The sequence below is a fragment of the Somniosus microcephalus genome, chromosome 19 (assembly GCF_052327205.1).
Source record: "Somniosus microcephalus isolate GS21.2 chromosome 19, FLI_Smic_1.0, whole genome shotgun sequence".
Classification (NCBI taxonomy): domain Eukaryota; kingdom Metazoa; phylum Chordata; class Chondrichthyes; order Squaliformes; family Somniosidae; genus Somniosus; species Somniosus microcephalus.
Genome location: NC_141005.1, coordinates 33,922,270 through 33,935,341, shown reverse-complemented (window position 1 = coordinate 33,935,341; position 13,072 = coordinate 33,922,270). Strand labels below are relative to the sequence as shown.

The window sequence follows — 13,072 nt, the reverse complement described above, 5'->3', positions numbered from 1 at the left end:
TGAGCCGTCTTTTGTCTCTTTACTAGTCCTATCACCATCTCGTCTCGTTTTGAATACCTCTTAATGTCTATTCACTTCTTTTGTTCCCTCCCCAGCCCTCCTTTCGATCTATTTCATTTCCTTTCCAGTTTTGAAAAAGGGTTTCGACCCAAAACGTCGACTCTAATTTCTCTCCACGGATGTTGCCTGGCCTGCTGAGTTTTTCCAGCATTTTCTGTTGTTATTTTAAAAGAAGTTGTTTTTCTCAGATATATACCTTACAGTTAAGTTGCTTCTTTAGGCAATGAGCAAAACATGACGGTTGTGACTTTCCTGATAGAAAGTTAACTGCCTCATAGATTAATTGATGTACCATGTGTAAGTGGTTAGGTAGAACGGGATTTGAGGGCTTTTACGGAGCTATTGTACAGGAGAAAAAACCTGAATTTAAACTGAATCTTCTGTAGGAAAAAAAGCATTTGTATAACACCGCTCACACCCTCAAAACATCCGAAAGTGCTTCACCTATGATGAATAACTTTTGAAGTATAGTCATTGTTACCTCGGCAAATGCAGCAGCCAATTTGCGCAGCAAGTCCCACAAACAGCAGAACGAGATAAACGACCAGTTAACCTGTTTCGGCTGAAGCAGATAGCGCCGTCACTTAAAACCTCATCCAAGACAGCACCTCAAATATTGCAGCATTTCCTCAATACTGTACTGAGGTGTCAGCCTAGATTATACACTCAAGTCCTGAAGTGGAGCTTAAACCCACAGCCTCCTGACTTAAAGATGAGAATGCTACCAATTGAACCAAACTAACACTAACCTTTCTGGTTGTTCATATTCTACATTTTACCCATGTCTCTCTACAATACCTAGGACATGAAAGGTTCGTTCTGGCATAAAAGCACTGTCCTTGTTGTTCAAGTGTGCTCGAGTTAGCTGGTGAAGTTCATGAGTTTACCTAGGAATTATCATTCACGTGTCATTACTTTGTGAAGCCTATGAAGGTCTTTCATTCACAAATCTTGCAGATTTTCCGACCGTGTTCTAGAAAGGGAACTGATTGTAGCTTTACTGTTTCTAAGTACAGTACTTGTAACATTAGTAACTTGCCAGGTCTCCTCATAACTTGTAAATAAATCAATTAATTTTTAGCCTGGACGTTTGGGATACAGTTCTCATCAACATCCAAGCAATGTTTTTGTCCTGGTTCCGAATCACAAATTCTTTTTTGAACATCTCCCACTGATCTTCTGTCGTTTTACCCATTTACCCACTACTTGCCAAAAGAAAACAGCCATGGATGACTAAAGAGGTAAGGGACAGCATAAAACTAAAAGAAAAAGCATACAAAAAGGCAAAAAATAGCACAGATGAATGGGAATGATACAAAGAACAGCAAAGGGCTACAAAATGGGAGTATGAAAGGAAACTTGCAAGGGATATCAAAATCAACACAATTTATTTACACATTAGGAAAAAAAGGGTAGTCAGGAGCAATGTTGGCCCTTAAAAACTGAAAGCGGTGATATCAATGATAAGGAAATGGCGGACATGTTGAATAATTACTTTGCGTCAGTATTTACAGTGGAGGAAATCCCAAAGAAATTAAATCAGGGAACAGAGACTCCATAAAATTAATGCAAGTAAAATAACAGTAATGAAGAAAATAATGGCACTAAAGAGTGACAAATCCCCAGGGCCAGGTGGTTTCCATCCCAGGGTTTTAAAGGAAGTAGATGAGTACATTGCAGATGCCCTAACACCCAAAGTTCTCTTGATTCAGGAACTGTTCCTTTAGATTGCAAAATATCACATGTCACTCCGCTATTTAAAAATGGTGAGGTGGGGGGGGGGGGGGGGGGGGAAACCAGGGAATTACAGACCAGTTAGCCTAACATCTGTTGTCGGGAAATTGCTAGAGTCTATAATTAAGGATAGGGTGACTGAACACCTCGCAAATTTTCAGTACATCAGAGAAAGCCAGCATGGATTTGTGAAAGGTAGGTCATGTCTGACAAACCTGATTGAATTTTTTGAAGAGGTGACTAAAGTAGTGGACAGGGGAATGTCTATGGATGTTATTTATATGGACTTCCAGAAGGCATTTGATAAAGTTCCAAATAGGAGACTGTTAACTAAGGTAGAAGCCCATGGAATTGAGGGCAAATTATTGACCTGGTTAGGAAAGTGGCTGAGTGGCAGAAGGCAGGCAGTAGGGATAATGGATAGGTACTCAAATTGGCAGGAGGCGACTAGTAGTGTCCCTCAGGAATCTGTGTTGGGGCAGCATCTATTCACAGTATTTATTAACGACATAGATGGAGGCATAGAAAGTCATATATCCAAATTTGCCAATGACACAAAGATAGGTGGAATTGTAGGCAGTGTAGATAGAAGCATAAAATTACAAAGGGATGTCGACAGATTGAGTGAATGGGCAAAACTGTGGCAAATGGATTTCAATGTAGGCAAATGTGAGGTCATCCACTTTGGACCTAAAAAGGATAGAACAGGGTATTTTCTAAATGGTGAAAGGCTAAAAACAGTGGAGGTCCAAAGAGACTTGGGGGTTCAAGTACATAGATCATTAAAATGTCATGAACCGGTACTGAAAATAAACAAAGTCTAATGGAATGCTGGCCTTTATAGACATAAGAAACAGAGAAGATAGGAGCAGGAGTAGGCCATTCGGCCCCGCGAGCCTGCTCCGCTATTCAATGAGATCCTGGCTGATCATCCAAACTCAGTACCCTGTCCCTGCCTTCTCCCCATATCCCTTGATCCCTTTAGCCTTAAGAAATATATCTAACTCCTTCTTGAATATATTTAATGAATTGGCCTCAACTGCCTTCTGCGGTAGAGAATTCCACAGGTTCACCACTCTCTGGGTGAAGAAATTCCTCATCTCTGTCCTAAATGGCTTACCCCTTATCTTTAGACTGTGACCCCTGGTTTTGGACTCCCCCGCCATCGGGAACATCCTTTCTGCATCTAGTCTGTCTAGTCCTGTTAGAATGTTATAAGTTTCAATGAGATCCCCTCTCATTCTTCTAAACTCCAGCGAGTATAAGCCCAATCGACCCAATCTCTCCTCATACGTCATTCCTGCCATCCCAGGTATCAGTCTGGTGAATCTTCGCTGCACTCCCTCCATGGCAAGAACATCCTTCCTCAGATAAGGTGACCAAAACTGCACACAATACTCAAGGTGTGGTCTCACCAAGATCCTGTACTCAAACCCTCTCGCTACAAAGGCCAACATACCATTTGCCTTCTTAACCGCCTGCTGCACCTTCATGTTTACCTTCAGCGACTGGTGCACAAGGACACCCAGGTCTCGTTGCACTTCCCCTTTTCCCAATCTATTGCTGTTCTGATAATAATCTGCCTTCCTGTTTTTGCCACCAAAGTGGATAACCTCGCATTTATCCACATTATACTGCATCTGCCAAATCACCCAACCTGTCCAAATCATACTGGAATTTCTCGGCATCCTCCTCACAGCACACACGCCCACCCAGCTTTGTGTCGTCTGCAAACTTGGAGATATTACATCTAGTTCCCTTGTCTAGATCATTAATATATATTGTGAATAGCTGGGGTCCGAGGACCGATCCCTGCGGTACCCCACTAGTCACTGCTTGCCACTCGGAAAAAGACCCGTTTATTCCAACTCTTTGCTTCCTGTCTGCCAACCAGTTCTCTATTCAAGTCAGTACCTTGCCCCCAATCCCATGTGCCTTAACTTTACACGCTAATCTCTTATGCGGGACCTTATCGAAAGCCTTCTGAAACTCCAAATACACCACATCCACTGGTTCTCCCTTATCTATTCTACCATTTACATCCTCAAAAAATTCCAGTAGATTAGTCAAGCACGATTTACCTTTTGTAAATCCATGTTGACTTTGTCCGATCCTGTCACTGTTTTCCAAGTGCTCTGCTATTACATCTTTTATAATGGACTCTAGCATTTTCCCCACTACTGATGTCAGGCTTACCGGTCTATAATTCCCCGTTTTCTCTCTACCACCTTTTTTGAATAGTGGGGTAACATTAGCTACCCTCCAATCCATGGGAACTGATCCAGAGTCTGTAGAATTTTGGAAGATGACCAGCAATGCATCTACTATTTCTAGGGCCACTTCCTTAAGTACCCTAGGATGTAGATTATCAGGCCCTGGGGATTTATCGGCCTTCGATCCCATCAATTTCCCGAACACCATTTCCCTACAAATACTGATTTCATTCAGTTCCTCCCTCTCGTTAGACCCTATGTTCCCTGACATCTCCGGGAGGTTATTTGTGTCCTCCTTTGTGAAGACAGAACCAAAGTATGTATTTAATTGGCCTGCCATTTCTTTGTTCCCCATTATAAATTCCCCTGATTCTGACTGCAAGGGATCTACGCTTGACTTCACCAATCTTTTTCTCTTCACATATCTATAAAAGCTTTGAGTCAGTTTTTATGTTCCCTGCAAGCTTACTCTCATACTCTTTTTTCCCCTTCTTAATTAATCCCTTTGTCCTCCTTTGCTGAATCCTAAACTGCTCCCAATCCTCAGGTTTGCTGCTTTTTCTGGCCAATTTATATGTCCTCTCCTTGGATCGTATGCTATCCCTAATTTCCCTTGTTAGCCACGGTTGAGTCACCCTTTTTGTTTTATTTTTATGCCAAACAGGGATGAACAAATTCTGTAGTTCATCCATGCGATCTTTAAATGTTTGCCATTGCCTATCCACCATCAACCCTTTGAGTAACAGTCCCCAATCAATCCTACCCAATTCGCGCTTCATACCATCATAGTTTCCTTTATTGAAATTCCGGACCCTAGTCTCTGAGTCAAATACTTCACTCTCCATCTTAATGAAGAATTCGATCATATTATGATCGCTCCGCCCCAAGGGGTCTCACACAACAAGATTGCTAATTATTCCTTTCTCATTACATAATACCCAGTCTAAGATGGCCTAATCTCTAGTTGGTTCCTCGACATATTGGTCCAGGAAACCATCCCATATACACTCCAGGAATTCCTCCTCCACAGTATTGTTACTAATTTGATTAGCCCAATCTATATGTAGATTAAAGTCACCCATGATAACTGCTGTGCCCTTATTGCACGCGTCTCTAATTTCCCGTTTAATGCCATCCCCAACCTCCGCATTACTGTTTGGGGGTCTGTATACAACTCCCACTAATGTTTTCTGCCCCTTGGTATTTCTCAGCTCTACCCATACAGATTCCACATCATCAGCTAATATCCTTCCTTACAATTGTGTTAATCTCTTTAACCAGCAATGCTACCCCACCTCCTTTTCCTTTTTGCCTGTCCTTCCTGAATATTGAATACCCCTGGATGTTGAATTCCCAGCCTTGGTCACCCTGGAGCCATGTCTCCGTAATCTCAATCATATCATATCCGTTCACATCTATTTGCGCAGCTAATTCATCCACCTTATTACGAATGCTCCTCGCATTAAGACACAAAGCCTTCAGGCTTTTTTTTTTTTTTTTAAAAACACTCTTAGGCATTTTAGAATTATTATTTGCTGTGGCCATGTTTGATTTAAACCCAATTTCTCTGACTGCTACTTTTGCTTTTCTCCTTCCTGTCTTTTGCTTCTCTCCTCGTTTCCCTTTCCTCTGCCTCCCTGCAAAGGTTCCCAACCCCCTGCCATTTTAGTTTAAACCCTCCCACACAGCACATGCAAACACTCCCCCTAGGACATCGGTCCCAGTCCTGCCCAGGTGCAAACCGTCCGTTTTGTACTGGTCCCACCTCCCCCAGAACCGGTTCCAATGTCCCAGGAATTTGAATCCCTCCCCCTTGCACCATTCCTCTAGCCACGTATTCATCTGAAATATCCTTCTATTTCTACTCTGACTAGCACGTGGCACTGGTAGCAATCCTGAGATTACTACCTTTGAGGTCCTATTTTTTAAATTTACCTCCTAACTCCCTATATTCAGCTTTTAGGACCTCATCCCGGTTTTTACCTATATCGATGGTACCTATATGCACCACGACAACTGGTTGTTCGCCCTCCCCTTCCAAAATGCTCTGTAGCCGCTCTGAGACATCCTTGACCCTTGCACCAGGGAGGCAACACACCATCCTGGAGTCTCATTTGCGGCCACAGAAACACCTATCTATTCCCCTTACAATAGAATCCCCCAATCACTATAGCACTTCCACTCTTTTTCCTCCCATCCTGTGCAGCAGAACCATCCACGGTGCCAGGAAGTTGGCTGCTGCTGCCTTCCCCCGATACGCCAACTCCCTCAACAATATCCAAAGTGGTATATCTGTTTGAGAGGGGGATGGTCACAGGGGATCCCTGCACTACCTGCCTGCGCCTACTATCTGCCTGGCGGTCACCCATTCCCTTCCTGCCTGTGCAGCCTTTACCTGCGGTGTGACCAACTGATTAAACATGATATCCACGACGTCCTCAGCATCGCGAATGCTCCAGTATGTATCCATTCGCAGCTCCAGCGCCGCAATGCGGTCTGCCAGTAGCTGCAGCTGGATACACTTCCCGCACACATGGTCGTCAGGGACACAGGAAGTGTCCCTGATTTCCCACATAGCGCAGGAGGAGCATACCACGGCTGCGAGCTGCGCTGCCATGACTTACCTTTTAATTAATTCAAATTAAATTAAATCAAATGAATCCCACCAATTACACTACAGTTAAATGATATACTCAAGGGCCCTTGTTTACCAGCAGTCCCCGCTACACAACAGAGACCCTAGAAACTATAAACCACAAAATTTAAGTTTGGAAAAAACGAGAGAGAAATACTCACCAACCAATCACTTACCTGCTTTCTGGTGACGTCACACTTTGATTACTTTTTACTTCTCTCTCCCGCTCTCGGAGCTCTGAGATTGGTAAGAAAGCCCGCAAAAGTGAGTTTAAATACTCACCGGGTCTCCGCTCTCACTGTTCCCAACACCAGCTTCTGCAAGGAAAGCCTGCGAAAGGGAGTTCTATATCTAGAGGACTAGAATAAAAGGGGGTAGAAATTACGCTGCAGCTATACAAAGTCCTGGTTAGACCACACCTGGACTACTGAGAGCAGTTCTGGGCACCACACCTTAGGAAGGATATATTGGCCTTGGAGGGAGTGCAGCGTAGGTTTACCAGAATGATACCCGGTCTTCAAGGGTTAAGTTACGAGGAGAGATGACACAAATTAGGGTTGTATTTCCTGGAATTTAGGTGGTTAAGGGGTGATCTGATCGAAGTTTAAGATGTTAAGGGGAGCAGATAGGTAGATAGAGAGAAAATATTTCCACTGGCTGGGGATTTTAGGACTGGGGGGGCGTAGTCTAAAAATTGGAGCCAGACCTTTCAGGAGTGAAATTAACAACCACTTCTACACACAAAAAGGGTGGTAGAAGTTTGGAACTCTCTTCCGCAAATGGCAATTGATACTAGGTCAATTGTTATTTTTAAATCGGAGATTGATAGCTTTCTGTTAACCAAAGGTAATAAGGGATATGGGCCAAAGGTTGGCATATGGAGTTAGTTCGCAGATCAGCCATGATCGCATTGAAGGGTGGAGCAGGCTCAAGGGGCCTTCTCCTGTTCCTGTGTTCTCTTTACTCTGTTACTCACCGCCCCCGCCCGCCCCGCCAATTACACCCATCCTCTCACCATCAGTGGTAGAGCCTTTGGCCATCTCAACCCTTAGTTAGTGGAATTCCCTCCCTAAACCTCTGTGCCTTGCTAGCTCACACTGCGTCTTTAAAAGCCTCCTTAAAACCTATCTTTACGATGATCCTGACAGCCACTTCTCCTAACCGGCACAGGCACAATGGGCCGAATGGCCTTCTTCTGTGTCGTAAATTTCTATGATTCTAACCCTTCCACTAGTGTCAGACTTGGTTTCGTGGTGGCAATCTTGTCTGAGTCAGAGGGTGTAGGTTCAAGCCCCGCTCCTGAGAATTGAGCACATAATCTAGGCGGGCTCTTCAGTACTGCACTGTCAAAGGTGCTGTCTTTTGGATGAGATGTTAAAGTGAGGCTCCGGATACCCCCTCAGCATGGCACTAATCAAGGAAGAGTTTGTTCTCCTAGTGACCTGGACAATATTTATCCCTCAACTAACACTACCAAAAGCAGATTCTCATTACTGTTTGTGGGACCTTGCTGTGCACAAATTGGCTGCCACATTTCCATACATTACAACAGTGACTACACTTCAAAGTACTTCATTGGCTGTGAAGCACTTTAGGAACTGCTGACCTTATAAAAACCCATGATATAAATTAAAGACAATATAAATCCAGGATGTTAAGTGTATTTCAGTCCCCAATTCTAAATAATGTCCTTCCCACTTTATAAAACAGTGTGTCATGACATTGAGACTACGTAATTCACACTTCCTTCAAGCTCATTGGTTTATTACATAGCCCGAATGGGTCCTGGTCCTGCAACGCCTCTATTTTAAAATTTTCATCCATGTGTTCAAATCCCTCCATGGCCTCCCATTCCCTATCTCTAACCTCCTCCAGCCCTACAAACCCCTAGGATCTCTCTGCTCCTCCAATTCTGGCCTCTTGTGTATCCCCGATTTTCATTGCTCCACCATTGGCGGCCGTGCCATCAGCTGCCTAGTCTGTAAAATCATGAGGGGTCTAGACAGAGTAGATCGAGAGAAACTGTTCCCATTGGCAGAAGGGTCAAGAACCGGAGGACGTAGATTTAAAGTGACTGGCAGAAGATTCAAAGGCGACCTGAGAAAAAAAATTTATGCAGCGAGTGGTTATAATCTGGAATGCACTGCCTGAAAGGGTGGTGGAAGCAGATTCAATCATAGCTTTCAAAAGGGAATTAGATAAGTACCTGAAGAACAAGAATTGCAGGGCTACGGAAAAAGGACGGGGGATTGGGACTAGCTGAAGTGCTCTTAGAGAGCCAGCACGGGCTCGACGGGCTGAATGGCCTCCTACTGTGCTGTAACGATTCTATACCTCTCTGCCTCTCCCTCCTCCTTAAAACCTACTTCTTTGACCAAGCTTTTGATCACGTGTCCTGTGAAGCACCTTGGGATGTTTTCACGAAGTTCTATATAAATGCAAGTTATATCAAGTGGTTTCTTCAGCAAACAAAACATCTTGCAAAAATGTGATGCTTCACAATTGTCAGTGAAACTTGAGCAAGAATAGCAGGGAAACTCGGGGAGGTGGCCAGAACCACAGTTGAAGTTTTTCTGGGTGGGGAAAAAGGTAGCAAGGTGGAGGTGGTTCGGAAGAGTTTGTGCTCGGGCAGGATGGCGGAAGGTTTTGCCATTAATGGTACATCAGGGGTGTGGGAGGAAATGCAATGGAATGGAATAACTTGCACCAGGACATGATCTTGTCTCTTATTTATGCCAAGTGATGATTTACAGTTCTGGCTCTTCTCCCTCTTCAAATAAAAAGCATTTGGCAAATACCTTGCACTAATACCTACAGAAAAATCCTTCATAAATGTTACCAAATTACAAACACCTGATTGGCATTAAAAAGCAGGACATATAATACATAGACCTGAGCATGCAAGCTGGGCTAAAACTTCAATGCAGCACTGGGAAAGTGCTGCATGGTCAAGAGATGTTAAACTGATCTAATCATTAAAATGGATGCAAGAGATTCCATTGTATGAATCAAGCAGGAGGTAGTTCTCTTGGCCAACATTCCTCTCTCAACCAACACCACTAAAAGGCAGATTATCTGGGTCATTAAGTTACTGTCTGTGAGACCTTGCTGTGCATAAATTTGCCATCGCATTTATCTGTACAATAACAGTGAAAGAACTTGCATTTATTGAACACTTCACATACTTCAGGTTGTCTCAAAGTGCTTCACAGCCCGTGAATTACTTCTGAAGTGTAGTCACTGTATGCAAGCAAAGACTCCAATTTGCACACACTACGGTCCCACACCAGGTAATTACCAGTTAATCTTTTTGGTGTTGGTTGAGGAATAAATGTCGGACACTACACCTGGAAAAACACCCCTGCTTTTTTGCCATAGGATCTTTTACGTCCAGCTGAACAGGCAGTCGGACAGTCTCACCCAAAAATTAAGACCTCCAACAATGTAGCAATCACTCATGACTGCACTGAAGTGTCAGCCTAGATTGGGTGCTCAAATCCTGCAGTGGGGTTGGAACCTGCAACTGCCTGACGCAAAGGTCAGAGTGCTGCCACTCAGCCAAACTGGCACTTAAGTGACTACACCGCAAAAAGTCATTCACCGTTTGTAAACCTCTTTGGGATGTCTCATGTGAAGAGGCATTCTATAAAGAGAAGGAAAAAAGAAAGATTTGCATTTATATAGTGCCCTTCACGACCACCGGACGTCTCAAAGCGCTTTACAGCCAATGAAGTACTTTGAGTGTAGTCACTGTTGTAATGTGGGAAATGCAGCAGCCAATTTACGCACAGCAAGGTCCCACAAACAGTAATGCGATAATGACCAGATAATCTGTTTTTTGTTATGTTGGTTGAGGGATAAATATTGGCCAGGACACCGGGGATAACTCCCCTACTCTTCTTCAAAATAGTGCCGTGTGATCTTTTACGTCCACCTGAGAGCAGACGAGGCCTCGGTTTAACGTCTCATCTGACAGTGTAGCACTCCCTCAGCACTGCACTGGAGTGCTTGAACCCACAACCTTCTTCTGACTCAGAGGCGAGCGTGCTACCCACTGAGCCACAGCTAACACTCAGATACAGGGCAATAAGCAGAAAGCAGGGCAGTGGGATTGGCTAAATATTGCAGCTGCTGGAAATCTGAAATAAAAACAGAAAATGCTGGAAATACTCAGCAGGTCAGGCAGCATCTGTGGAGAAAGAGTTAATCAGAATTATCTTTTAACTATCTTCTATGTTTCAATGTAATTTAGTGAACTGCAAAAGAGCAGCAGACACATCTGTGCTATAAACTTCTTTGGTCCTATAAATGTAAGCCATTTGTCTCTTTGCCACAAGCCTAAAATATGATAAATATTAACAAAGCCTTAAACAGGAAGTTTTTAACTACCTGTAGATCGGTGAATAGGCATCGAGTCAAATTTTGTTTTTATAATATTCCTGTGAAGTGCCTTGGGACGTTTTACTACGTTAAAAGGTATACTATATAAATACAAGTAGTTGTTGGATAAGTACTTGGGGCTATGGTTGTTATAGGATTTCCTAGACATGGAGACCCACCAGATAAACCTCTACATTCCTAAAGCTACTTAGCAATTTGCTTTTCACTCGCCTTCCTTTCCAAACCCCTCCCTATATGGAAAAAAACACGACGGGAGAAGCATTTGATCCCCTTTTAAACCTTAATTGGAATGAGATCCGTGCATTTTGGTTCAAAATTTTAGCTTTCGCCCCGGGCTGTAAATCAGCAGAGGCTGCATGTGTTTAAATAGTTTTGTGATCGGGTTAATTCGGATTAGAATTTAATCTCGCCCTTCAGCTCTCCACAACAATTGGATGAAGGGAGAGGCACTTACCTTGGCGGTGAGCGAGCACCCGGCCGGCTGTCAGGGAAAAGGCCTCCTCGGCCCGAATAACCCAAAGCAGCACAACGAGGGCAATGAAAGCCGCGTTAGCGCTCGGCACTCGGGCCCGGCCTAGGCCCAAGCCCGACCTGATCCCGGCCCGAAGCCGCTCCCCGCAGCCTCTCCACAGCGGCATCCCCTCCAACACCCCCCGAGGCTTATCGACGCTGAGGCATGGTGGCGGCGGGGGTGGGTACAACCCGAGGCCGGTTGCAATGCACACACCACACCCAGGGCGGGCTTCACTCCTCGGCGCCTCAGCCAAATGCCGCCGCCGGCCCGGTATCCACCTCCCTCCCTACCGGCCGAGAAACCAAAACTCCGGCCTTATAAACGGAGCGAGGGCAGCAACATTCTTACAACCAACCCCCGCCGGGCCATGTGCTTCCTCGCCCCCCATCCACCTTCGCTCCCGGGTGATACACAAACTGGGCCTCGGCCCCCACACAACACCCGCAGGGGGAAAACTAGCGTCCATCCAACACCTTCCCCCGATTAAATTTTCAGCGCCCGCGGGGCGATGCTGCCTTTGAATCTATTTTTTGTGGGGGGTGGGGGGCTACACCTATGGCGGAATATTAAACATTTATTAAAGAGTGAACCGATTACAACCGCTGGGTCATAAAGCCATGAGGAGGAGGTGGTGTAAATGGGCCTTTTATTTATTGGTTATTTCAAGCCGCCGTGCGGTTAAAGCCCGATAAACGCTTGAGGAGGAAATGTTTTAGAATGGGAGATACACACAATCGGGGGAGAAAGAAATGGCCGCGTTTCCATCGCGACCAACTCCTTCCCGGAACCATAAACACGGGCCGCCGGGTTCTCTCCATTGTTCCAGCTCAACCTGTGGGCACGTAACACAGATCGTGCGTCTTACGTCACCGGCCTTGCGTCGCTCGCTCCTTTAAATAGCGACGTGGAGCTCAACGTGAACATTATCATAAAGCCTGGGCCGCGAATCGGGCAGGCGGAGGCTAACGTGTGTTTTTTTTGTTCGTTTCCCTCAAAAAAAAATTCCCTCAAAATACGGTTATTTTTATTTCGAAAAGTGACTCGAGATCAAACGGGCACGCGATTATTATTTTGTTTTTTCACAAAAAAAAAAAAATTTTTGAAAAAAAATTTCCGCTGTGTGGTGGTGGTGTGTTGCGCAAGGCGCCAAATTTGTGGTATAGTCCGTCGAGGCTCCGCGCAGGCGCGTTTCGGCAGTCAGAGGTCGGTGAAGATGGCGTCGACGGGTAAGAGGGAGTTTGTAACTGTTGGGATCGGATTTAAAGGCGCTCGGCTGGCCGCCGCACGAAAAGCCGACCAGAAGCGGCTCCCCCCCACCCTGGTCGGTTATTCTTTATATGTAGATCTCGGGGAAGTTTTCTCGAGGTGGGGGGGAAGAGAAGATACTCGGGCAGGCCCCGTACCGCGCGTGTGGAAGGAAGAGGAAAAAAAAGCCGAGCGGGCGGCCGTTGGGCCTGTGCGAGCCCACACCACACCCCTCCCCCCAGCCACCATCAGTCAGCATCACCACCTCTT

The 13,072-nt window shown here is 45.1% G+C and overlaps 2 protein-coding genes across 5 annotated transcripts in view; one reads left to right on the top strand and one right to left on the bottom strand.

The window, feature by feature from the left end:
• rhbdd3 (rhomboid domain containing 3) overlaps window positions 1-12,251 on the bottom strand; it is a 45,511-nt gene extending 33,260 nt beyond the window's left edge. The window contains exon 1 of the mRNA XM_085961518.1: window positions 11,498-12,251. Within this exon, the coding sequence (XP_085817644.1) occupies window positions 11,498-11,681 (184 nt within the window). The 5' untranslated portion in view covers window positions 11,682-12,251. The remainder of the gene's footprint in view (window positions 1-11,497) is intronic.
• Window positions 12,252-12,502: 251 nt separating this feature from the next.
• Window positions 12,503-13,072, top strand: part of LOC147104299 (RNA-binding protein EWS-like) — a 32,228-nt gene continuing 31,658 nt past the window's right edge. For 2 of the 4 annotated variants that reach the window (XM_085961501.1, XM_085961499.1), the window contains exon 1: window positions 12,505-12,783. In XM_085961501.1, the coding sequence (XP_085817627.1) occupies window positions 12,771-12,783 (13 nt within the window). In that variant the 5' untranslated portion in view covers window positions 12,505-12,770. Of the gene's footprint in view, window positions 12,784-13,072 lie in introns of all 4 variants that reach the window. The other 2 variants (XM_085961500.1, XM_085961498.1) reach the window with 2 other exon arrangements.